This window comes from Callorhinus ursinus, unplaced genomic scaffold (genome assembly GCF_003265705.2).
Source record: "Callorhinus ursinus isolate GAN/ISIS: 27379988/994484 unplaced genomic scaffold, GSC_fseal_2.0 scaffold90, whole genome shotgun sequence".
NCBI lineage: Eukaryota > Metazoa > Chordata > Mammalia > Carnivora > Otariidae > Callorhinus > Callorhinus ursinus.
Genome location: NW_027397152.1, coordinates 1,413,460 through 1,439,852, shown reverse-complemented (window position 1 = coordinate 1,439,852; position 26,393 = coordinate 1,413,460). Strand labels below are relative to the sequence as shown.

At 50.9% G+C, this 26,393-nt stretch overlaps 1 protein-coding gene across 6 annotated transcripts; it reads right to left on the bottom strand.

The window, feature by feature from the left end:
* Nucleotides 1–10: 10 nt before the first annotated feature.
* Nucleotides 11–25,602, bottom strand: PI4KB (phosphatidylinositol 4-kinase beta). Of its 6 annotated transcripts, none has more exons than XM_073888469.1 (13): nucleotides 25,208–25,599; nucleotides 24,206–24,307; nucleotides 17,132–18,068; nucleotides 12,592–12,636; nucleotides 9,968–10,195; nucleotides 8,658–8,885; nucleotides 7,003–7,112; nucleotides 6,374–6,478; nucleotides 6,027–6,150; nucleotides 4,999–5,264; nucleotides 2,390–2,522; nucleotides 2,023–2,143; nucleotides 11–887 (listed from the first exon to the last, which is right to left on the bottom strand). In XM_073888469.1, exons 2-13 carry the CDS (start codon nucleotides 24,208–24,210, stop codon nucleotides 706–708), a joined length of 2,484 nt encoding a protein of 827 aa, XP_073744570.1. In that variant the 5' UTR covers nucleotides 24,211–24,307; nucleotides 25,208–25,599; the 3' UTR covers nucleotides 11–705. The 6 variants fall into 6 exon arrangements, with proteins under 6 accessions (XP_073744570.1, XP_025714077.1, XP_073744572.1 ...); XM_025858292.1 differs by lacking the exon at nucleotides 24,206–24,307 and adding an exon at nucleotides 22,985–23,163; XM_073888471.1 differs by lacking the exon at nucleotides 2,023–2,143 and having other exon boundaries at nucleotides 25,208–25,602.
* Between the last annotated feature and the right edge of the window lie 791 nt (nucleotides 25,603–26,393).

The following is a 26,393-nucleotide window of genomic DNA, read 5'->3' as shown; positions in this document are numbered from 1 at the left end:
AAATGACACAGATGGCTAACTAAGGACTTTATTTCAAACAAAAATTAAAAATAAAAAGTTGAGAGCTATTTCCCTGGGTGTGGGTAAGGGATCAGGCCAAGGAATTCCCTGCGACTAGGCTGATACCCGCATCCACTGGAGGGGTCGTGACCCTTCCCCTCCCCACCCCTGGGATGGGGACCCCATGCCAGAGTCCACCCAGCAAGGGGAACTTGGCCTGGGCCAGTCGCTGGGAGGGGACAGAGTTGGGCAGCAGCACGGCCAAAGGCCAACCACAGGATCAAGTCCTAAGTACCGAGAACCTACTCCCCCCCCCCCCCCCCCCCCCCACCACCACCACCCCCCCTCAGGACCCAGGACAGAGTAAGGATGGCCCGTGGAAAGAACCTCTTGGACCCTGGTGAGAAGAAAGGCCCCAGTGCCCCTCACGTCTATTCACCTCTGTTCTCTGGAGGGCTGCGAGTCCTGCAGTCTGTCAGATGGTGACAATGACACTGCTAGGGGCAGGGAAGCTCTGGCAAGTCTGGGCCCCACAGCTGGCTCTCCCACCCCCGGCAAGCTCTACAGTTACCACATGATCCTCTGTATTTCTTGCCTTCCATTTCCCGTGGGTGGGATTTCCTGGTTTGGGGTTTCTCAGACAAGGGCTCTCCCAGGGAGAGTCCTTTGAATTCCCCACCACTCCGGGGCCTGAGAAGGAGGGTGTCACATGATGCCATTGGTGAGGTACTGGAAGCCGTCATAGAGTTTGGTGGTGATAGACCGCATGCTGCCGTCCACCATCTGCTCCACCAGCAGCTGGAGCTGCTCCTCAGTCATGCTCATGTGGAACCGCTCTTTGAGGTTGCGAATGGTGCTGGAGCCATGGAAGCAAGGAAGCTGAGAACCTGGGGAAAGCGGTGAGGGCACAGGGTCACGGATGGCAAGGGGGGGGAGGGGCAGTGGTAACAGCCACAGCAGGAAATAGAGAGCCAGGGGTAGCTGAAGCGCCCCTTCCCTCCCATATCAGAGAGCTCCCTGACTGTGGATGCAGTTCTGCCTGGGAAGAGATGGGAGCGTTGGGGGGGACCCTGTCTTGAGCCCATCTTCATCCCACACTCTTAAGCCCCTCTAGATGAGGGTATGAGGGTGTGAGGGCAGATGGGGAGAGGGCCGGCACCACATCGCCCCCAGTACAGACGGAGGGAGCAGAGTCTCAGGACCCAGAGGGAAGGCTGGGAAGAGGGTCTGGGGAATGGGCCCTGAGCTGGGCACTTATCTGGTTGCAGGCCTCTGCCTATGCTACGTCTGACACTCACAGATGACCTGGGCTACCGTCATCACGGGGCCAGACGGGGATGCTCCTGAGCAACGGCGACAACCTGCGGGGTGGGGGCAGGGATGGGGAGGAGGAGGAGACTGGCAGCTCAGCCCAGGCGTACGTACCCATACTGCGGCAGCCCTGAGGAGGGGGATGGAGACTAGGGCCCAGAAGAGCTGGCAGAGGAGAGACTCTAGGTGGCAAGGCAGTGAGGGAATGGCTCAGGGGGAGTAGATCAAGAAGAGCGGAGAGGAAATACTTTCAGCTCACAGGGAGGAGTGAGTGTTGGGACAGGGAAGGGGCCTGGGGACAGGGCAGTCAGTGGTCAAGGGCCAACAGGGAGGAAAATGGTGACCGGAAACACCTGGGCTGGCAAAGAGCAGAGCCAGAGGGATGGAAGGAAACAAAAAATCAGGGGGCCAAGGGATGGGGAGACGGGGAGGGACCAGGAGGCTGGAGATGGGGCTCTTCTCTCCCTGAGGATGCCTAAGGGGTAGTTTCTGCAGTCTGTACCCCCCACCCCCTCCCATCCCTGGGACCCAGCTCCGTCAGGAGCAATGTTCCAAAGGACAAACGGCACCCTCTGGGAAACCACACCCCCAGTCTTGAGGTAGAATCCACTTTTTGGAAATTCTATGCCCTGGGGCCCCAACATCAAGTGGACCCCTGAAGCACTACAGGCACTGCTCTGTCCCCAAACACACGGCCTCTTCCCAGCCCACCTTGCTGCATGATCTCCACGATCTGCACCACTTTATCCATGTGCTTCCGAGCAGCGATCAGTCCCTGCAGCATCAACATCTTGTAATAGTTGAACATGTCACCATCCAGGCCCCCCATCACCTGCGAAGGGAGACTTGTGTGTGCACAGGGGCTCCCAAGCCAGCCAGGACTTCCTCCATCGGGGCAAACAGGACAAACTCCGTGACTTCCCCGCTCTCTTATCGGGCAGGAAGCCTCCCAGGACATCTAGCCTCACCCTGACTCGCTGCCATTTCTGTTCTGTTGGTCCCTAATTTGGGGGGAGCCCACAGCTCCCTCTCCCATGACAGAAAGAACACAGTGAGGCACCTCTCCTTCCTGACTCACGTCCACAAACTCTGTGGTCAGCTTAAAGGCTGACGTCTCAAAGCCCAGGTTTCGGGGTGAGCTGGACAGGATGAAGCCAAAGTCGATGTGGATGATGTGGCCTTCTGCATCCAAAAGGATGTTTCCATTGTGTCTGAGGAGGGGGCAGAGGAGAAAAAGAGGCAGTTGTAAGTCTGACTGAGGCAGGGGGCCTCAAGCTGCTACACCCCGGCCATATGATACCAGGTTAGGGGAGCCTCCTGCCAAGTTTCTTGCTGCCTAGAACTCTGGGCCCAACCTCTTACGACCTACAGCTAATCAGAGGAAAGAAGGGAATTCAGAAAAGTAAACTGCTGTCAAAGGCTCTGGGGTCTGAAATTGCCATTATTAACAACTTAAAAACAGTTTAGAATATCCCCATTTTCCAAAAATCATGCTTCTAGCACCCAAACTGATCCCAACTGAGTAGAGAAGCTGGAAGCAAGGAAAGGTCTCTGTAGCTCCAGCCAACTGTCTTAGAGGCCAAGCCCTTGGCACAGTGGGAGGCCTCCAGTCAGAACCTACTTACCTGAGTTTTGTTGGTAATTCCTGTCAGCCCACTGCAGAGCAGAGCCCCACCACAAGAGAGCAGGCTGAGTGGAGTTTAAATGTTAAATACTGTGTGGGGAGCGGAGGAGTAGGTTTTAACCATTCGGTAAGAATACGTAAAAAAATCTCAGGAAGCAATTACTAAGGGCTAGCTGCAGGAAGAAGAGTTAGAGGGAGATAAATCCCAGGTCTTTGTGATTCCCACATGAATGGCCAGCAGAAGGAGGAACAATTAACATGCTAAGCATGTGAGCCCGGCCCATTCAGCATAACCGACCCCCTCCGTGTCAATAGAGGCTTTGTTAGGCTAAGAGCTCCGGGTCTGAAGCCACCTTCTCTAGGTTTGGTCAAACTGGCCAAAAGAGGGGGATGGAGGGAGAACCAGTCCCACCTCAGTCCTTTCCCCTTGGGGGAAAGCATTACAACTCTACCAGCACAGGCACAATCTTGGGAGCAAGAAAGTTCTAGATGTCCTTGTTCAACCTCTCATTTTACAGGTGAAGAAACAGAGGCCCAGAGAGGAAAAATGACTTTCACGCACAAGGTCCCAAGGCTACCGAAGGGCAGCTTATCTCCTAACTGCTGGAGTTAGCTCCAGCTGCAAGGTTGTTTGGGGGCTCATTCTGAAGCAGTGAGGGAGATCGTGCACCTGATTCCAGTTTGGGGCCCGTTCACTGTTGCCCCTTCTTTCCAGCGGCTGATTCCATTCCTGGCTTCACCACATCCATTCGTTTTTTGAGTTATTAGAAAAGGTTTATCAGCTGCCTGCCCCCTCCCCCTCTTTAAAGTCTTCCAAACATACTAGTTTTCTACAGGAAAGCCCAGAGGCCTGACTAGCCCCTGCCTCCCTGCCACCCACTTACTCAATCTGGGGCTCAGCACTAGGCTCCCTGGGCCCTGGGCTCAAAATCCTGCCTCTTCAGAGACAGTCTAAAGCTTGCAACCAAACTCCTTACAAATAGTTACATTTCCCAGCAGCCTGCACACGCAGAGCCTCTGCCAGGCTCACTTACAGGGCTGGCAGGGTAGAATAAGCGGTGGTCCTGAAAGCTCCCCGACCCTTATTTTCCCTCACAAGGAGACGCCTGCCTGACAGGGTTTTCATATAAGAACGGCAAGCCTTAATAGGTATTAGATTTCTGATAAGCAGCCCTGTGAGTTAGATCTTCATGTGCTGCCATGTCACCGGGCACCCAAGGAGCAGAGACCACTGCATCTCAGCCTTTTCAGGGCGCTGCCCCCTGCCCGGTGAGAGACACGACTTATGGGAGCATTCCGGGTGCTGACCCAGACAGTCACTGTCTGGAGACCGTCTTAGAAAGCAAGGTGGTGTAATTATCTGTCCGACATGCTCGCCTATACGGGAGGTCCGGGAAGCCGGACCTCACAAAGGTCAATGTGATATCGGAAGAAATGACAGCTCTCAGCAAAACAAAAGATACTTAAAAGTTGTGAAATTCACATGCTGGAACAAGAAGGAGTGTTCAGCGCTGGGAGCTGCAACTGTACGTCCAGCACATTCCTCGAACCCATCTTCTCCTGCTCTCGGTGGCCCCCGCTAGCCTCAGGCCAGGCCTCAGGACCTCCTGCTTTATGGAAGACCCAGGTACATTCCCCTCACTCTCTGCGCCCTGGGGGCAGTCACTAAACACAGACTGGATCTTGTCACTCCTCTACCTGCAAAATAAAGCCCTTCTGACCCGACCTCAGCTTACCTATGGTGCCACCGCCTACCACCCCGCCAGGCAGCACACTGCGCTGTCTCCTCGCCTGGAGCGTCCTCCCCTGACAGCTTTCTCGGTCCTCACCGCCTTTGTCCCTGAAGACCCTGTTCGCTCAAACCCTTGCTCCTCCCAGAAGTCCTCCACTTCTTTGCCCCTGTACCCCTAGCACTAATTGGTCTGCCTCCCTGCTTAATGGCACACGAACACGTCTTTGCTTAAAACGTGCTGTTCATTCCACTGTTACATCTAGGCCATGGCAGGTGGTGAAGAGTGAGAACTCTCATGAAGGGACAAGGTTAGGATAAGGAGTTCACCCACCTGTCCTTCACTTGCAGTAGGTAGCAGACCAAGCAATAGCCAGCACAGCTTTGTACAAAATTGCGCTGCGCACTGAGAAATGCCTCAGTGGTGTAACTGCCATGCTCCTGCAGGAAGTAATCGAGCAGGGAGAGCTGTGACTGCTTCTTCACCTGGTGAATGGACACAGCGTTGACCACCGGTTCAATCATGCCGCTGTCAGCAGAAATCACAAGGATCTTGTATGGCTTGATCCACAGGGGCACTCGCTCCTGTTCCCAAATGGACTGTGGGGAGACACAGAGGCATGCGACTATCATCTTCCCAAACTAGGGGAGGAGGCTAAAATCCACCCCCTGCCCCCGGAGCCCAAGCTCAGACAGTTCCCGTCTTTGTAGCCTTGGCTTCTAGGCCATCAAGTGAGTAAAACCCACTGATGCCCCCTGAGGACGAGGGAGTTCTGAAAGAAGTCCAGGGCTCACAAGATACAGGGAAGTATATGAGAAAAGGCAGCGTAGAGGTTGAAAACCCCAAAAAGGCAGGGAGGACGGGAAACCACACTGACACCTCACAGGCACGCAGAATGTGAGCCACTAATCCAAATTCAAATAATAGGGAGAAGACAGGAAAGGCTTTAGGTCCAGGGAAAGCCTCTGAAGAAAATGACAATATTTATAGAAAGAATAGGATTAACAGGTAAAGTTGCTTGCAGGCGACCAATCCAAAGGTTCAGGGGATTGACATCTCTGGCACACTGCAAAGCAGCTGCCACAGACCAGTTAGGAGACTAAAGGACAAATCCAGCCTCCCAAGTGCAGAGATCACAGCAGGTGCAGGTCACAAACGGGCCACGAGGGGTCGCGGTGGAGCTATTCCTGTGGCTGTACTTCCTGGGGAAGGAGCACCAGCTTTCGTGGGAGCTGCATCCAGTTTAGACCTAGGCAGGAAGCTGGTCCCCAGCAGAGCTCCCTGTGGAACCACCTGCGTAACGACCTGCGTGCTCACCTCAGCTGGGCTGAGTTCCCCTTCTTCCTCCCTCCCTCTCTTACCTGCAGTTGCTTTAACACCTGGAAGGCCAGGAGCTCCTGCCGAAGGTCATCCCCACACTTGACAATGACCGACAGAAGGCGCCAATTGGGGAGGTGGCCATAGGGGGAGCCCTCTCTGATTCGCCTGTGAAGAAAGAAGCAAAAGGTGTCAAAGGGTTGACGACAGGAGAGGACAGACATCGCTTCCGCCTGAAGTCCAAACCAAACTCCCCACAAGGCAAGGACTCGGATGCCTGGGAGCCTGATAGTTTGGGAGAGACTGGCGGACAATACAGATGCCACGGTGAGTACCTTAGGCCACCTCCAAGCTTTGGGAGGGGCCCAGGGACCACAGCCACCCGACTCACCTTACTTTCTCCTGCCAGGGCTCTTTCAGAGCAACTGCAGAAGGGTCTTCCGGGTCTCGTCTGAAGGCTGTGGGGGTGTGAGCCAGCTGCTCCGAGAGCCGCCGTCTAGCAGGAAGAAACTATATCATTTGCTTGGAGGAGTTACCCCAGAGCCTCATGTCCCTGTCTATGCCGGCATTTCCTGCACTCTTTCCTTGATTCTGGGCACACAGAGATAGAAACCTGGGCTGAGAGTTTTGCTAACCTGGTGGTCTGCAATCATGTTGCAATGCAGGTTACCAGGCCCTCCCCATTTCTCGACTGAGACTCTGATTCAGATCAGGTGTGGCTCCAGCATCTGCATTTCCAGCAAGCTCTCCTCCCTCTCCCTTGATTTTGGCACGTGTAGTCCTCAGACCCATTCCAAGAAATGCTGCTCCCTTTGGAGTCCTCTTAAATGTAACTTCCTTCCGTGGTAGCCCAGTAATTTCTCAACCTGCACCTTCACTGTCTCAAGTTTGGTGGCCTCAGGACAACGACGGAGTAAGGAGAGAGAAGAGGGAAAGAGAGGCTGACAGACAGGAAAGGACAGAGACAGGCACAGTGCCTGAGGGGGAGGAAGAATGTGGGGCAGGGTGGTCTGGCCATACCGGATGTCCCCTGCTGCTATGAACACAGGCTCCTTGCTCTCCTGGCTGGTGATGCTGTCCACAGAGAACTGGGAGATGTTGTCACAGCTGTTGGTGTGCACTTCAGGGAGCTGGGAGAGCAGGGGACCACAGGTCAGAAGCGCCAAACACAGGCCTCACTTCTGTCACCTGCTCCTCCAGTCACTCTACACGCTTGCCGCCTCTGCATCATGATCGCTCCCCCACTTCTGGACTCTGTTCCAGAAAGCCTGCCCTGCTTCCATGCCACAACGCCTGGGCACTCACACGGGCCTTACAGCCGTGTTTCCCTAAGTGTGAACTACCTCATCAGAATCACCTGGTACGCTGCTAAAATGCAGACTGCCATATCCTGCCATCGGTCTGAAGTAGAAGTACTGGGAATGGGATCTGGAAGCCTGCATTTTTAACAAGTTCTCCAGAAGACCCCCGGTGTGCTCAGGTTTGCACACCACTGCCACGACCGCCAGAGAAAGCTGGACTTTCGCCCTTTACTAGGAGTTCTCCCCGGCTACAGCTGCATTCTCCCGCAGGGTCCAGAACTAGGCCCCTCTGACCCATTTCTTCAGTCTAAGCCATTCCGTCTAATCTCCCCATCTCTCTCAAATACAAAATGTTCCACGAGACCCCAACTCCACTCAGCACTTACTGCACACTGCCTTGTTGTATATCCTATAAACAGGTTTTTTCCCCTTAAGTATCTGCGTCCAATCTCCTAATTGGACTGTAAGCTCAAGGACAGAGAGTCTGTCTTCACAAAGTGACATCTGGTTGTGTCACAGTCCTACATAAAATGCGGCTCTGGCTCTTCACAAGCCCAGGACAGAGTCCAAGTTTCCTTCCATAGTTGATAGGATCCTTCCTACAATGTGGCTCACGCCAACCTCTCCAGCCTCCTTCTTCACCACTTCTACCCACACAGTATGTCACAGCCACACATAACGTCCTTCGGTTCCTCTACTGAGCCCAGCTGTCTCGTCCTCCAGTCTGCACCTTTGCTATTCCCTCTGCTGGGAATGGTCTGTCCAGTGAGTCCAGCGACCCATCTTCAGGGCCCTGCTGACATAGTTCCTCCTCAGGAAATCATGTGGGGTGTTGCCCAGGCCCAAGTCTGGAGTAAGTCCTACCCCCACCCTCAGGGGCTGCCTAACACCCTGCTCCCTGCAGCACAACCTGGATCTCACCATACTATAGCTGCCTGCTGACTGGTTTTGTTCCCTCTCTTTTTAGGTCATAAACTCCTTGTGGGCAGGGGCCATCTTGTTCACTAGTCCACAGTACTCTAGGCTGGCACAAACAAGGCTCTCCATAAATACTTCTTGAAGGAATGAATGTATGACTTATTATTCTCTACTTCTCTAAGACAACTTTATATAGCAGATGTTCAATAAATATTTTAAGTTTCCCTCATTCTCTTGGGCTTAGAAGTTCATCCTGATACTTAACCTAAATTCCTTCTGCAGGAAAACAAGCTCCACCTGAATAGTCCAGACTAGCGGTGTTCAGGGCTTTCCCCCTCATCCCCATGGGCACCTGCCTCAGCCTGCCTCAGGGTGTGTGGCCTTGTCTCAAATACAATGAAAGCTCCTGGAGAATGGGTGCTGGGCCCCAGTACCACCTCCTGGGAGCTCCCTCACCTCCACCTGCAGCTCGCCTATGTCATCCACCGACCAGGCCTCATCATCGTTGTCATAGTTGGGCACAGTGCTGAAGCTGCCTGCCCGCTGCTCATGGGTGATACCGCATTCAGGCAGGTTCTCCACAGACCGTGTGCTCCGAATTCGGTTCTCGGGTATCCGGGCGGGAACGTTGGTGGTGTCAAAGTTTTCACATTCAAGGACTTCCACATAGATCAGGTAGGGAGCCTGGAGGGGAGGTGTGTGTGTGAGAACAGTATTTCCAACTTCCCTCTACCACCGTCCCCCAAATCTCAACTCTGCTAACACAGTCCTTCCAGCTGCCCACTCCTAGCTCCAACCCTCACCTGTCAGTCTTTTGACACTATGAATGCCATATTCAGAGCAGGAACTTGTCCTGTGAACATGCATTTCAAGAATTTGGGTGAGAGACTGCACAGGTCTTTAAAATGCTTCAGCTGATGGGCACCTGGGTGGCTCAGTCCGTTAAGCGTCTGCCTTCGGCTCAGGTCATGATCCCAGGGTCCTGGGATCGAGTCTCACATTGGGCTCCCTGCTCTGCAGGAAGTCTGTTCTCCCTCTGCCCCTCTTCCCACTCATTCTCTCAATCTCTCTCTCTCAAATAAATAAATAAAATCTTAAAAATAAAAAATGTTTCAGCTGAGCTCCAACATGTACAGATGATACACTTGGGCAAAACTATCAATTACCACCTTCAGAGAAGCCTAGAAGCCTATCTGGGGGCTTGTCCTAAAGACAGACAGAGACTGGGGAAAAATCAGGCACTGCTCCAAGCAGGGTCCTAATCCTCAATACTTCTTCTGAAAAAGAATCTGAACCATTAGGACTCATTCCAATCAGCAGACAGCTAATTCTCTCCAACATGAGTCCGGCATCCTTCTCTCCTTCTACCTTCTCACTCTGATCAGAAAAGGTCTTAGAAACAAGAGATTTCTTTCTTTCTCCCACTGTCACTGTAGATGGAAAGCCTAAGAGTTATGGAAGGGCTAGGGAAGAGCTATCAAAGGGCTGGAACGAGACTGGAGAGCAACTCTCTCCTGAGACATGGGAAAGAAGAGGCAAGCTGAAAAGATTAGGCCTCTTTGGTCCAAAAAAACAAGGCCCAAGAAGGGGGACAAGAGGGCCCTCAGAATCACAACAGCACCGAGATAAGGTCAAGATTGACAAGTGCACATGAACCGTGGAGGCCAGGATATTGGTGGGGCATCCCTGAGTGTATACACGGGAACCTGGATAACCATGGGAGAAGAGTCAAACAGGGGGTAGGGTTTGGGCCAGAGCCCACCTACCTTGTCCTTGGAGTTGAGGACAACAGCCTGGGTGTGGGGCACGCGGACCACGTGGTGGTCAAAGCCAGCAGTGGGCAGCCAGACTCGGGCAGGGAGCTTATGGTTGAGCAGGGAGAGCTCTGAGATCAGCCGCTGTGTTTTTTGCTCCTTGGTGGGGAGTGTGGCCAACCGCTTGCCAATTGCCATCAGGGACTTGATGAATTCTCGCTCAGGAGCCAGTCTGACGGGCTACAGGGGATTGGGTCAAAGTAAAAGACGGTAAAGAAACCATAGAAAAAAGTGGCCCACCCACTTAATCACTCCTGGCCATGGATCCCAATGTCTGGAGAACTCTAGGGAAGGAGCTACCTTTCAGCACTGGCAAGAGGTGCCACCACTCCACCCGACAGCTTCAGCTGGAAATAGGTAGAAAAGCTAGCACACTCCTCCACAGGCTGATTCTTGAGGGTGAAGGGGGTGTGAACCTGTGTCACTGGGAGGTACCTCTCTTCTCTTGGACCTGAGTTTGTTACGAACTGTCCCAAGGCTTCGAGATCGGTAGAGGGACAACATCCAGAGAGAAGAGCTGCTTATACGTGACGCCCTTCACTTATCTCTAGGTCCTTGGGCTGAGTCTCTGCTAAGGGGCTCTGCCAGTGGCCCACAAGGCTAGGGAGGGGCGTTCTGAGTCACTACGTCTCCTTTCAAGGATTTACTCCATTCAAATGACTTTTGTTACCTTTCATAGCATCCCCCTGACCACCCCACAATCTCTTACAAGGGGTTAGTGCACATGCAGGGGATGTGAATGGGATGAACAGACTTTGCATTAATGAGGGAACAATCAACAGGGACAGAAAAAGCAGATGGAGGGAGGGAGGTGTGGGGAGTGGGTGGAGAAAGCAATAGCTCCTTTCTGCCCTTGACAAGGGCCCTGAGGGTCTGTCTCTTTCAGTGATTCCTCCTTAGGTCCTCTTCCCCTACCTCTCAGGGGCAGGCTCCCCATATTAACTCCTGCTGTGAGCCTGGCTCCTCAGGCTGGGCACTTCATCATTCCCAGAAAGGTCCATCTGAGCAGTGAGGTGAGGGTGGGGGAAAAGATGGATACAAAGAAGGGCTCTATTCCCAGCCTAAGTCCTTCTACCATTAGGAGTACTTTATCAAGGTAGCCACCAGCATCCCCATCCCAGCTCCCCTCAGCTAGATAAGAGCAATATTTCTTCTTCTTATAGAAACAGTATTTCACTCACCAGGCCTTTCTCTCCCTCTCTGTGGATCCTGCTTAGTTTCCTGAGAACTGAGAATTTCTACCCTCACTCCCTCCCACTGCAAAAAAGAGCTTCTTTTGAAAGCTGGGTAGTACCAGGCCCATCTCTGCATGTGCAAAGAGCCAGTGTTCAAAAGAATAGCTCATCTCTCAGCCTCTGCCCCACTGGGGGCCGGCTCAGGGTCCCATATGATAATGAAACAGGATGTCGGAATCAATCAGGGATGCTCTGGGAGACCGGGTTGAAAAGAGATCAAGACAGGAAGACAGCAGAACTGGGCTTCTGTGGTCCCTGGAAATATCCCAGGGGCCTCATGGAGAAAGCAAAAGAAAGGAAGAGGAAATCTGGAAACTCACTCCTTCATTCATCCTGATCCCCTAATCCATCCAATCAGGTGGCAAACGGTCACTGTTCCAAGGACCCCCCACCCCAACCAATTCATAGTCATCTCAGATTAGAAAAGGCAGAATTCCTTCCCATCCTCAAATCAGCATTTGGGTCGGGGGCCCCTACGTTCCTTCAGCATGTTGGAGATGTGACCCCAGGCCTCGAGAGAGGCTCTGCCACATGCGAGGAGATAGGAATCATGATTGAAAGGGGATCAGCACAGAACGGAGAAAACTGATTGGGTAAACAAATCAAAAAGAAAAAGTAAAAAAATCATCCAAACTCCCAGAGGGTCCAGCATTTCCTCTCACGTCTCTGCCCAGCAACAAGGTCTGAGACCCTGTGGGACCAGAGGGTCAGGGGTTAGTCCAGAGGGAACAAGAAAGGAGAATGCGGATTAAGGAACCTCCTGGGCAGTGAGCTGGGAAAGGGAAGAACTCAGACCTGGAAGAAAGATGGTTGAAGCTAAAAAAGAAAACCGGCTTTTGGGAGGTAAAACTTTCCTTCAGGCCAAATCCTGTTTGTGTTTGGGGTCTGCTCCCCCAGCACAGGGCCTAGCATTTAGAAGAACCAAATAAATATTTGATGGTCTGATGGCAGAAGCCATGTGGAAAGGGTTCTGGGTGGGAGAAATAGGATCCTGGGGCTTTCTGCCAAGAAGTTCTTGGCTCCAATCCAGGAGTAAATTCTACCTCTCTCCCAGCTGTTGGCTCTAGAGACCCAGGAACTGGGGGCTGAGTCGCAGTGCTTCCCAGCTGCGTCTGGGAGAAGGCTCGAGCACGACTAAGCCTGGGCTCAGGGCACTGGTGACAAAGGGCAGGGGACTCTTCCAGGCTGGGGAGCCCTGGGAGGGAGGGGCTGATCTCCCAGGCAGAAAAGGCACCTTTTAACTCAAGCCTTGGCCTGGGGACTCAGAAGACCTGGGGACGGAGAGGAAATGCGGCCACAGGGGGGGAGCCTGCCACCCAGTCCCAGCCTGACCCCACTTACGGAACTGAATGAATTATCAATACTCTCGGTGCTGGAGGAGAGCTCCTGGGAAAGGGCCAGAGGGCAGGGGGAGGGGGAGGGGCAGGGAGGGAGGGGAGAGAGACAAAGGCAAAGAATTTAGCTCCAACTTGGATCATAACTGCTTCTCTCATGTATCTCTACCTGGCTGCTTTAATGAGAGAAAGTCAACCCAGAAACACCACTTGCCCACATTCTTGACCCCTGTAGGAGACAATGGAGAGCTGGCTCAGACCGTGAGGTCAGAAGAAGGGCTGAAGAGACAGAAGGCCTCGGCTTTTCACTTTGTCCCCTTCTCTCCTTGCCTGCACCGAGCTCTCCCTCTAGGGCAGACCCTACAGCTGGGCGCCTCAGGGCGGTAACTGCACTGCCAAGCTGCCTGCTTTCTCTTCAGCCACTCACATGCTCCTACCCAAACCCTTCTCTGTGGAAACCACCACAAAGGAACTGAATTTAACAAGCTGCATGGCCCCCATACTGGAAAGCCTGCTTTCCTCCAGCTTCTTGCTAACGTCAGGGAGGAAGCAGAAGAGCTAAACTTTCAGTGCCAGGGCTATCTCCTTGCCAATCAGCCTCATTATCATCCTGGGATGGCCAGTCCCAATCTTGAGCCATGAGATGAGGGACACCCCAGAGCCATGAGCATGACACCTCTGGGCTAGATGCTGCTGGGCCTAAAGGATGGATGACTCTCCTCCTATCTACTCAACCTCCACAGGCTTCCAATCAGGCTATTTCGTGCCACACTCAGTAAATTACAATTTTTGGACCTCAGTTGGGGAGCTGGTCCTAGCTGCATCCACCTGTGAAAGCTGAGCAGCTGAGCAGAAGCTGTCCAGCTCCTAGCCTAGGAGATTTATCTAAATCTCACCCCATGCCTGTGTCTTACTGGTGTCCGTGAGCAAAAACAGGGGAAAGGGCTGGTGGTCAAACTCGCCTTCAGCGGTTCTACTGCAGCTTGTGCACGGGCCCATCCTGGGTTCTGTCCACCAAGGTCTCCCAGGGCAGGGAGAAGGGGCAACAAGCATGCACAAACATGCAGGAGGGCAGGGGCCTGGACTTAGAGACAAAGTCCTGGGAGCTCCCAGAGCAGGAGGACAGTAGTCACTGAGCTTCTACTCTGCAATCAGCATTTCAAGCACCTACTTAATTCCATTCCATGGTTTACATTCTCTTCTAGCTGGAGGTCCTATAGTCAGGTCATTCCTTGAAGAATCTGAGAAGAGGGGCACTTGGGAGGGAGAAGGCAGGCCAAATACTCTCCCAAGGCAACAATTCCTCTGCTTTGGGTAGAGGTGGGCAGGAGAACTGAGGCAGTGAGGATGCCAGAGCCTATTCTGACTTAGGGGTTCAATCTCTGTCCATGAGCTGGTTGGGGAAGGAACAGCAGGGAGGGTACTGCTCCGTGAGCAATGCTCCAGCTGATTCTTCCACAGACGGCTCCCGTCTGACTCATTAGTAGCCTTGGGGGAAGGGAGGTATATCATGATCTGTTCCTCTCTCCTACTCTGTAGGCTTGAGTCACTCATACTGAGTCAGCTCCAGGAGAGAAGCTGAGGCCAAGAAGCTGACATCATACCACATCAGGCTGGAAGGCCCACTGGGGCTTCCAGTGTGACATGCAGCAGATTTCTCTGTACAAAGGTTATAGTCCTTAAAAGACAAAGCTGATCTACTATGAGTGTCATTATGTGGGGCAGGGTGTGGAGTGGAGGTGGTACCTAAATCATCTCTGCTCCCTGGGCCCCCATTCTAGGCCAAAATGTTTACCACTTGGTTACTAATGGGAAGAAAGACTACCTGAGCAGAGTCCTCCAATTAGGCTGACAAAAACTGCTTTGAAGCGGCAGGCTTCGGGGGCGGAAATGGTGGGGGCTGGGAGAAATCCATGCTGGAGTCCTTGGCTTATAGTGGAGAGTGTGAAAGATCCATCATTAAGAGAAAACAGAACCCCGTGTGAGATCTGGGCAGAAAATGACCGTGCAGGGAGACTATGGGCAGGAAGAGAATTGCACGGGCCGCTGGGGCCTCTTCTCTGTGGCCTCACTTTACCCTCCAGAGCTTCTCTTTAGATAATTATGTGCTTTATTTAATAAGCTTTAGACTTCCTCCTTACATGCAGGAAACAGCTTCTCAAGAGAGTTACAAACTCCACCAAAAAACTGTTAGAACTGATAAATTCAGTAAAGTTTCAGTATACAAAATTGAGAGTCACATACTAAGCGGACTCTTAGATAATGGGGTCTCCACAGTACAAGTTCCTGGAGGGAAGAGCCACACTTTATCCTTCATCTTTTACGGCCTCTGGCAACGGCTGTGCATGGGGTACAAGCTCATTTGCTGAGTGAATGAATGTTGTATAACAGGGGAGGAGGAGGAGCAGAAGGAGGAAAACCAATTCCCTTGGTATTTGGGGAACAAAAGCCTTGACAGACGTATCCTCAAATTGCCAAAGGGGTTTAGACAGACCTCTGTGCCAAAGACTCCAATGCTCAGACCCCTAGAGACATTCCTATTTATTCTCTCACTCCTGGCCAGCATCAGATAACCCAGGAATGCCTAGGGATCTGGTATCTCCTTCCTTTCCTGGATCTAATAACCCATGATAAGGAGCCAGGTTGGGAAGAATGGCAGCCAGAGAAGCCACTCCAGAGGATTTAAGCTCTCACAGAATACCTGTGTCTCAGAGTCACCCATAATCCCATCCTGGGAAGGAGTTAGATCCAAGGAAGAGGGACCAAGGACCAGCACAGAGTAGGCCCGAGGCCTCAGCTTTTCTGGTCCTAAGATGACAACTACCAAATGCATATAGAGAAAAGCCATGCCTGACAGGAGGCGCAAAGGGGTGCATTTGCAGCTGCTCACACACATACTGCTACAGGCTTGACCCCAAGAGAAGGAGCTCCCAAACCCTTCAGGGCCTTAGTCCGACCAGATGTGGATGATTCTTCTTGTTCTGCAACGACCTCTGTTCATGACTTTGAACTTCCCTGCAAGCTCAACCAGAAAAGAAAATGGTGCATTTTGATTCTGAGAACCATTGGGCTCTTCTGCCTCTGCATGGAATCGTGGAAACCTAGATGGCTAGGGCCTAGGCCATTCTTCCCCAAGTGGACTCTGACAGCTGAGGGCCTGGGAATGCAGATGCTGAGAAATAGGCAAGATGGCTCAGCTGAATGATTAAAAGCATCAGCTGTGATCTGAGGCCTAGCTGAGGGACCCTGGGAAAATCACCTCACCTCTCTAAGCTTGCCTCTTCAATGGTAAAATAATCCCTGTCTCTTAGGACTGTTGAGGATGAAATGTAAAGTACTTGGCACAATGCTTGGCATCTAATAAGTGCCCAACAAATGTTGGCTCTTTTAGCTTCACTCTTATCATAACGAAACCCCAAATTTCCAGAAAGCAGGCTCTGTAGTCTCCCTCCGTCCTGCCTTTTCCCTTCCCTAGTCACTCTGATTGAAAGAAGCTGAAAAGAAGTCCCATTGTATCAAAACCGTGGGTGAGTTATGTGCCCCACAGGGGCAGATGCCAGCACCATGGCTATATGCATTTTCCAACAAGTGCAAATTCCTTGCTCTTTTCTCCCTTCTTTCCTAGGCTGGGCTGGCAGCCAGGATGAGAGCTGGGCCAGTGGTGAGTCACAGGGGGGGACTGGGGCATCACTGTCTGGCTGGGACCAGGTCACTGACACTTAGTTGTCCAGTGGCAACTTCCCAAGCTATCTGTCCAGACATGGGATGGAAGGTGGGCATAACCTACTGATGTGCTTATCTCCTCCCTCTCTGGACACCCCCAACTGCTCCTGCAGTCTTCTCTTCTTTCCAGCCTTCAGGTCTCTGACTAGACTCTGGGCATGCCCAAGATTTATTCTACAGCAAGACCACTTCCCTCTTCCCTTTGTGCTTCTCCAAAATGCTAAGACATCCCTTCCCCTGAGGAAAGGCAGGCACAAGGGCATTCTGCAGATACCTCAGTGATAGGGAATGAACCTTACTCTTAAGTCAACAAAAAGGAGGATCTTTGGAGAGTGGGGCAGAGGGATTATGAGGAGGAGTGACCAGGAGAATGAAGTTAAGGCTCTATTTAATACCCCTCCCCCCAGCACACACACCATCCCTTTTCCTCCCTGATGGCTGCTACTCTGAGAGTTTCTGGTAGATATCCCAGGTCTCAAGTCAGGGTGGGGAGGGTCTCTGCCACAGTTCTCAGTAAGTAAGTAGTTAACGGAATGGCAGTGAAGTTGAGTAAAAACAACTGGACAGAGTCAGGAGTGTCAGCCTTGCTATTAGCTACATGACCCGAGGCAAGTCACTTCTCTCTCTCTAGGTCTCTGAGTTCTTCCTTTGTAAAATGAGACAGTTGGGATACATGAATTCTAAGGTCTTTTTCCACTCTGACATCCCATGCTTTTATCAGTGAAATGAAACAGAGGAAAGGAGAGAAAAGGACAGCGGAACTATATATCAGACATCCTGTCTCCGTGCCGTCTTGCCCCCACTGCCCCTCCCAGGCATTTTACCTCATCCTCATTTTCCACTTTAGGGTTGCTGGCCGTTCGTTTCAGGTTGCTGCTGAGACTTATGCTGGCGGTGGCATCGGACTTAGAGCGCTGGTGAGTCCTCTTAGAGGGAGACAGCCCCATGTCAGGAGCTGGGCTCAAGGAAGGCAGCTCCCTCTTCCGGTGAGCTGGCTTTAGCTCATCTGAGAGGATCAGCTTCCGGAGCTTGGTCCCACGGGAGTGTCGCTGAGTGGAAATGTGCATGTCTGAAGAGTAGGCCCCAAGCAACAGGGCGCACTGGAGGGAAAAGTTAATGCTCTGGCGGCAGCGATGGACTATGTAGGGCTTGATGGCATCACCCACGTCCTCATCCATGTGGATGTACATGTTAAGCAACTGGGGCAGATAGAAATCCACATCCTCGTTGCGAAAGCAGAAGAGCCGGTTGCCGATGTAGGCTTGTACTCCAGGCTCCTTGGAGTTGTACAGGTATGAAATGGCCATGGAGATGTCAAATAGTTTTGACTCAAAAAGCCTCAGCAGCCAGGACTGTTTGGCCGAGTTGTTCTGCCGCCGTCTCCTTGCTCCCTTGGCCGTGCCCGAGGCCACAGTGGCCCCCATTTCATCTTCCTCCTCCCTTATCTGGGCAGGTGGATCGTCCAGGCAACGGATCGCACTGTCCAAAACATCCCCATTGACCAGCTCCAGAGGGGTGTCTGTGTTAGATACAGCCACACCTCCATGCAAAAGCTTGACTTGCTCCAGCACCTCCTGGCAGGCCTTTTGGGCCACCTCACGGTCAATCACTGATAGTTCCCCGACCCCCTCTGTGATGACGTCTAGCAAGGAACCCCCATTATTCCCTGGCGGGCCAGGAGTGGGCTCAGAAGTTGGCTTCAGGGGGGCAGGTTCCACCACCATGTCTCCCATGGCCACAGCCAGACTTCGAGCTTCCAAGCTACAGGAGGAAGGAAAGAGAAAGGAACAGAAAGGGAGACACATACACACACTGGTTAGTGGTGCCATCCTCAGGTCTTCCTTTCGTCCACCATGAAACCGTCCCAGGCCCCTCCTCTCTTTTGTCTTCCTGGACTCCTTCAAAATCAGATGAGAAGTCATCCCCCACGAAGCCTTCCCTGACTACCTCCACTACTGATCGCCACATTACTCTTCCTTCTTCTGCACTTAGCTATCAGCTTAGCCTCTGTTCCTACCTTGCATTTGCAAAATGCTGCTTTATACGTTTTGTTTACATAGGTTTACAAATCTTCAGGTAGACTGGGAAGCAATTCTGGTCTTATTCCCTTGTCCCTAATTCTTCAAATGCTTTTCTATCTTGTGTTCTTCTCGTATCTCCCTTGACAAGCCTCGCCTGCCAATAACCTTTCTCTTTTCCTCTTTAAATTGTATTTCCTTACTCATATAACATTCCAGACACAGGTCCTAAGCATCTCACCTCCATTTAGTATCAAAGCCTATTTTTTTTAAGTTTCATTTTTATTTAAGTAATCTCTACACCCAATGTGGGGCTTGATCGAACTCAAGACCCTGAGATCAAGAGTCCCACGCTCTTCCGACTGAATTAGCCTGACACCCGCCAGTATCCAAGTCCTGATATGTTTCTCTAGTCACCTTCCCTTCAGACTCAAAGTTCCCAAGGAATAAGGGCCAGCAAATACCATCCAGGCTTCACTGAGAAAACAGCTCTAAAACAACCATCAACAACCCTGCTGAAGTGTGCCATTTCTCTGCTTGTCTGACTTCATGACGTCATTCCTTCTTTCTCTAGTGCCGTAGCAGTCAAGTACAGTGGAAAGACTGCTGAACTTGGAGTCAAATGGGCTGGGACTCAAGATCCTGGCTCTGCCATTATGAGATGTGTAAACTTATACAAACCATATATTTTCTGAGTTTCAGTTTCCTCAACTGCAAAATTGGAAAAACATATCTACTTCTCATTGTTGTTGTGTGGGAAAACATCATGAGTGTAGAAGGATCTAGCACAGTCCTTGGCACACAGTAGTACTCAATAAATATCAGGTGAATCCTAATCACCTAACAAGTTAGTAAACAGTGTATATGCGTACAAGTGTGTGCGCACACACATACTGTTTATAAGGAAAGTGAATTAGCGTTACATTTGTTGTCTAAGAATCTCCCAAAACATTTATGACAGACCTCTCCTACCCCAACACTACCTTCTCCATTATCATACGCACAGCCCACGAACTGGAAAGGCTGGGAGAAGGCAAAAAGAATTTAGCTAGAGCTCATGGGTCTATAACATCCAAAGAACAGGGAGGAACAGGAATCACAACACCAAGAGTCCCTCTCTGGAGTGAGAGAACATTGCTGACAAAAGCCACTGCTCTCCTAGGACGATTCTTCCGAGCCCCACCAAATGTGGATCAGAATAGCATAGAATGGAAGGAAATTTCAAAGCAAGGACTGGGACAGGCACACTGTGAATGTCAGATCTACCCAACTCCAAAGTCCGACTGTAGTCAACAACGGGCTCAGAGGCCTCTTCACAAAAACACAAGTAAAAGTGAGCCTAAGATAAACTCAAGAGCGTGAGCAAGAGGAAGGCAGGATCTACTGTAGAGCGGAAACACAGGTAGTTTGCAACCATTAGTGACACCGCCTTTGATGCTAGTGAATCTGGGTGCATAGCACTTTGGGTAGGTGAAAGGAGGCTTGCGATACAAATTCTCTAATCGCTCTGGGAAGCCCCATTTTCCACCGCCACCCTTCCGGTGCCTCTTCTTGCACCTCTGAAATGTTAAGAGTCAGTCACTCTGCTCTGCCCTATACTGTATAGCCTAGCAACGTCCCTCCCAGCAGTCACCACTAAGTCTTGCAGGAAGACAGATGGGGAACTCTTCTGTTCTCAGAGATCACCAAAAAAAGGCTACTTTAGTTTATCTTTCTCCCAACCCTGTCAAACAAGAAGTTCCCATCCCTGAATTTAATTTCTCTGATGCAGCTTGAGCTTGGTATCAGTAAAAGTTTGGCAACTCGTTCATCATGCTCTCTCCTAAAATTAGGCCGAGCCCTCTGAGTAGTAGAACCAGCATGGCTGCCTACGTGGATCTGTCTCTACTCGCAACTTTAGGCTACACAGAAATAATAAGAAAGCTTTAATCATTCCTTGCCACACCTTTGCAGGGCACTCTGCACCAGAGGATCATTCTAATTCAACTGAGACCACCACCTTTTAGGTCTGCTGAAAAACTTCACATGATAGCCTCAACTGTTTAATACAACCAACTTTTATTTTTTCCTCAATCTCTGTATGCTTGGCAAATCTTTCCGCTTCCCTCTACTCCAGAGATTTCCAAGTTATCAAAAGCTCCTAAAATCCACTTTTCAAAACTTCCAAGAGACATGAAGTTGAGACATCCTCCCATATATAGCACCTCAGACCTCACTAGGATACTCAGCAGATGCCGGCCCCAACTGACCACAGTTGGGATTATTACTGGCACCAGGAGGGGAGGGAAGGATGCCATTATTTATTTTTTTTATCCCAGGGCTCAGCCAGGAATCCCGCATCACAGTACTCAGGGGACTTTTCCACTGAACAGATCCCCCATCTCAGTCTTTATTCCCCAGGGAACCAGATGGTGTCAAGAGATGCAGGAAAACTGGACTCCTCTCTAGTGGCTCTGCCACTAGAAACTACCAAATTGGAGCTGGACCTCCCTCGCCTCCCTGAGCCTCAAGGATTGCCTGCATCTGAAACAAGTCATGGGGGGAGGAGGTATTGAGTTGCCAATTTAGACAGTAAGAAATAGGAAAGGGATTCTCCAAAACCTAAGTCCTAATACAGTCTTCAACATCAGTTCATTCATTTTCAAAAGCAAAGACAATATAACTTTGGTAAGTAACCATTCTAAAGAAAGTGAAAGGACTAGAAAGTGAAAAAAAAAAGGAAGAGGTCCTGTATTCATCACCCTTCGCCTTGTAAGAGAATAGGAAAAAAGAAGAAAATCCAAACCTTTAATATCAAATGGCTCCTATGCTCTCAAGGACGTTCAAACAACTGAGGCTCCACATTTCACACTGGGAGCCTAAACTGGCCTTCCAATTAGATGATGAAGGAACTGAAGAGGTCTCCCCCACCCCAGCCTAGCAGCTGGCTTTTAGGCACTGGGTAGGAGTGGAGTGTTAACTGATTGGGCTCCACAGCTAATTGTCTGGGAAATGTAGGGAATCCTCATCTAAGCATCAGGGGGTTGTTCAGGGCTGAGCACAGCAGTGGCCACAGAGCACACTGAGAGGGTGTACATGTTTGTGTTCTGTTATGACCTAGCATTTAAGTAAATGTCTGCAAAAACTTTATGGGGAGGGGATGTTTAACCTGGCTTCCCGCTTCTCATCACCTCCAAAGATTCCAGGCAAAGAACCCTCCAACTCCCTACTGATCTTCATTAAAGGATTTCCTGGGTTGGTCTCTGCTAGGACAGGACAGCAGAAAGCCCCAAATCAATCCCCTCACCCAGTTAATGACCATTCCCTTCTTGGGGGACTAGAAAAATATGGGTTGCTTCAGACAAATCCTCATGTTTTACAGGTTCCTGTATTTTCACGGAACTGTCTTAAGAGATCATCTTTCCAAGCAGGTAGGCAAGCTCAATTTTCCTCCCTTTGAGATGGATCATGTGAGTTGGAAAAAAGGGTAGTGAAGCCACTATCTTCATCCTACAAGGTGGGTAGTTAAGAGAGACTGTTACGAGTTCATGGAAAAGAAAGGGAAGTTCACATATGTTATTTACAATTATAGAGGCTTCTAATAAATAAAAGTGACAATTATATAAACAAGAAGCGTAAATCCTCTAAAGTCCAATGCTCTTTTGTAACAATTAATAAACCAAGAAATAGAGGCACAAGCATTTTATCCAATGCTATGGTGATAACCTTCAGAAATAAACACTGAGATAATTAAGATGTTAACTCTAAAGGAGGAGTGGGAAGAATGGAGAGGGACTGTTGATTTCATCATAAACTTTTTTTTTTTTAATTTATGTGACATAGAGAGACACAGTGAGAGAGGGAACACAAGCAGGGGGAGTGGGAGAGGGAGAAGCAGGCTTCCCGCGGAGCAGGGAGCCCGATGTGGGGCTCTATCCCAGGACCCTGGGATCATGACCTGAGCCAAAGGCAGACGCTTAACGACTGAGCCACCCAGGCGCCCCTTCATCATAAACTCTTAAGTACCACTGGAATTAATACCAAGTGCATGTTTGCCTTTTAATAATTTTCTTTTAAAGATTTTATTTTTTTAAGTAATCTCTACACTCAACGTGGGCTTGAACTTACAAGTCAGAGATCAAGAGTTGTGTGCTCCACCAACTAAGCCAGCCAGGCACCCCGCCTTTGATAATAATTTTTAAAAAGAAGCTGCTCTTCCAAAGAGACTCTGCATAACCCTCGGCTGCTTGTTCTGCTATTGAGAAGTTCCTCCTCATATTTTAAAATCTAACTCAAACCTTTCGTTAAAAAGGCCTCAGCTCATCTTTCCCCCTTGACCTCAATGGACAAAGTAGAGATTAAGTGCTACCTTTTTTTCTCATAGAAACCCAGGGACGAACAGTGAGTAGGCTCAGGCCCTAGCAGGAATCACATAAATGCTTCCCCCAAGGCCCCAGTGGGGGATTGGCATCAGGGAACAGGGCATTCTTGAGCTAGCAGCAGAAAGGCAGGGAAGGCAGTGGTCTCAGGGTAGCTAAGTCAATATTGAATCAGGCTGAGAAGTCTCTGTGCAGGGCCATGGGAGCTGGTATAAGCAGATTCCAGTCAGACAGCCCAAGCCAGCTCTGGAAGCCCCTGCTGAAACAGACAAATGGCAAAGAAAGTAACCTGTGCACTCACCTCTCTCTGAACTGTTCCTCCCTGCTGCAAGCCCCAAATGCGCTTGGACTAGGCCCTCTCTTGTCTCATGCCAATTACTGAAAGGTTCCTCCCAAACTTCTTCCCCAAATCAAAGAATCTCAATTTGCTGTTTTGGATGGCGTTCAGCAAACACGTTCTCATGCAGCGTGGACCCAGCTCTGAGAATGAAGCAGGGAAACTAGGGGAAATATGATTTCTCTTTGGGGGTGTTTCCAAGGAGTGAAACTACTCCTAAAAAGGAGGATGAGGAGACTGCACTCTGGCTAACAATGAAGAGGGAGACAAGGGAGAAGTGGGAAGAGGAAGCATGATTACTTTCAAAAAGACTTAGAATTGGAAGAAAAATGCAACTTCACATGCCCTCTTCACTATCACAGGCCAAGAGAGACATGGCATACAAGGGAGCAACTAGTTTCCCAAGTCCCACTTCACTCCAAGTTCTCTTTCCCAGCCATCTTCCTCAAAGGGCTTTCCCACAAACATACTTTTCCATCTACAGAATCTGGAGTTATGGATCAAGTCCAAGAGAAACAGCACAGGTGGTCAGCAACTTCATGTAGTGGAGAAAAAAGGCAAGGCAGACAAAGGAAGCAGGCCTGGAGCTTGTCTTTCAAATGGACTTATTGCCACAGCTGTCGACTAGAAAGACCCAATAGAGAGATCACAATGAAGGAAAACTCTCAGGTCAGCTAAACCACTACTAAGAAATGCCTTTTGTCTGTGAAACCCAGAATGTTTTGTAAACAAATAAACCAAGTCTAATTTTTCCCCCAGCCCACGTTATAAGTAGCCTATTACTGCACTGATGCCCACAGAGTGGGCCATTCTCCCAAAAAGGTCACTCTAGAGGTCAAGTGAGGAAGTCACATACCAAACCCAGAAGTCCTGATTCTGAATGTCCAAGCTCTTTCTAATGTCTCATGTTCCTTTTTTCAGTTACCCCCAACCCCACCCTGGGCCTAAGCCCTACGGAATCAACCAAAACTATTCCAGTAAGCCACAGACAATAAATTGACTCCTTCTGGATCTGGAAGACACTCTAATCAGTGATCCCTTAAGGACAAGCCTAAAATTAAGTAATCCAAAACAAAATTTCTCACAATCTCACACAGTTTCCATGCAGGCTTGTTCATCCCTCCTAGTGGCTGATCCTGGGTAGTCAACAAAGTATAATCTGATAGGAACTTCTTCAAAACTTACTCCATCCTTCAGAAACACCCTTCTGTCCAGAAAAGCCTGAGTGAGACAGCTGAGGCTCCCCCCACCAACACATTTTCTTCTTAGTTCAAGATTGAGCTGATCCTGAAATAAGTGGTAGGTAGAGATAAAGAATGTGACAGAACACAGACCACAGGGAAAACAGAACCAAGGGTCACAGGGATCAGCAAAATCCTTGAAACTCAAGAGAGAAGGTGTCAGAGATGGAAATCCTGAATGGGAAGGGGCACTGTTAGATCTTTTCTATAGGAACAAACCTCCAGAGGTTGGGGTATTGAGAGGGGGGAAGGGAAGCTAAAGAAAGTTACAGGGATCCTAAAGCTCTCTAGAGAAAGGTAAGGATTAAGGCCAAAGTACAATGCAAATGGTACTTTGGGAATGACGATGAGGGCCTGAGATTTCTTAAGGGGAGGGGAATAGGCAATTCTTGGAAGCCAGGAGCTGGGTGGGTGGCGGTGAGGTAATGGAATCAGAAACAGAGGAATAGAGGGCCACAGGGAAGAGAGAGCTCAGGGAAATGGGAAGCCAGTGCTGGGGTTGCACGGAGACATCGGAGGAAAGGGGCAAAAATAGGAAAAGGGATGAAGGCGGAGGCTGTGGGAAAGGTTTGGGGCGGAACACAGCTGACGAGGAAGCGCAAACAAGAATGGACATTACAAGAGGTACCCTGATGTGGAAAGGGTTCGTGACTTAGGAGAAAATAATTCGGGACGGAGGCAACAGGGATAAGGGGGGGGGTGAAGTGGAGGGGGGGGAATCCCCGGGCGGAGGGAGGAGCTAAACAGAATAGGAAGCCAAAAAAGCAGAGAAGGACCCCAGACTTGAGGGGAACGGGTGAAGGCACCCGGGGTGCAGCTGCCACCCGGAGGGCAGTGCTATAGTCAAACCCAGGTGTGGGGGCGGGGGGAGGCTGTGCGGGACAGCGTGGGAGAGGGACCCCCCACGCACAGGGCCAGGGGGACTCCCGGGGTAGGAATCGCTTACCTCCTGGGGACCCCCGCGGAGGGGGTGGGGGCGGTCGGGGTCGGGCTGCCGACACCGCCGCCTCAGCAGCAGCGGCCGCTGCCGGGTTCCATTGGCCGCCTGCGCTTCCCTGACAGCGGCCGCGGCGGCTGAGCCAGGCCCCGGCGGCTGAGCCAGGCCCCGGCTTAGGGGCTGCCCTCGGCGCCGCCTGAGGGGGCTTTCACACTGCCTCAAGTTCGACCGGGCCGCACAGCCTCCTCGCCTTCCCTCCGCAAAAGCAAGACGAAAATAAAAAAATCCCAGTAGGGCTCAATTCTTGGGATATGCCTTCCTGCTTCTCCGACGCTCAGGACCCTACCAATCCCATAGCAATCTAAGGAGTTGAGCTGCCTGGAACATGCCTGTTCAGAAATAGAAAAGGGGGCGGGGAAGACGCATTTGGAAACTGGGGAGGGAGGAGAGGACGAAGGGAGGAGCCTACGGGTGGGAGGAGGGGCCAATCTTCCGGAGGCTAAGAGGTAGCTTTTGCGAGGCTAGGGAACCGAGAAGGTAGTAAAATTTACTGGATAAGGGACAGGGGCTCCTGACCTAGAGCAGAGAGAGGCAGGCCGGCAGGCGGGTGCGGGTGCCCTGTTAAAGAAAGGAAGTACATACACATTGGGTACTTCCATAAGTACCTGAACATGCAAATTACATGTAAATGAGCCCGTTTGTGTTAGCAACCGAGTTACCGTAATTGCTATCAGTGTCTTTCCCCCCTCCCCTATTCCACAAGACTCTCTTAGTAAATTAGGCCGTGGAATGGACGCGGGGGGCCCGGCGGGGAGTGGAGAAAGAGAAAGGGCGGGCGGGGAAGATAGTCACCCTCACCACCCTTTTCCTATTCATCTTTAAGGACGCTGCCAAGATTATGCCCCTTATCGCTTCGGGAATGGCGCGGTCCAACCGCGTCAATCTTGCGCCGTTAGCGGCGCGACTCGAGGCCGTGGTTCTGCCTCCGAGGTCACCACCTGCCTGGATAGCCTTTGGCCTCCAGCCTCCGGACGTCGATCCCTCCAGGGAGGGGCTGGACAGGGCCAGGTCGGGAGAGGTGAGTGATCATAACCCCGTCTTCCAAACCAAACCAAACCAAACCATATACAACTAAACAAATAAAAACACGCCCTGCAACTGGACCTCTGGTTTTGCTTTTGTGTATTTGTCAGTA

Bases quoted from the DNA above. Each gene is read 5' to 3' on its own strand.
- PI4KB (XM_073888469.1), bottom strand. The intron at 6,479-7,002 runs GTATGGCCAGAC...TCTTCCTGCTAG, and splicing joins ATAGCAGCAGGGGACATCCG to ACGGCGGCTCTCGGAGCAGC. The intron at 6,151-6,373 runs GTGAGTCGGGTG...CTTTCTTCACAG, and splicing joins CCCTGGCAGGAGAAAGTAAG to GCGAATCAGAGAGGGCTCCC.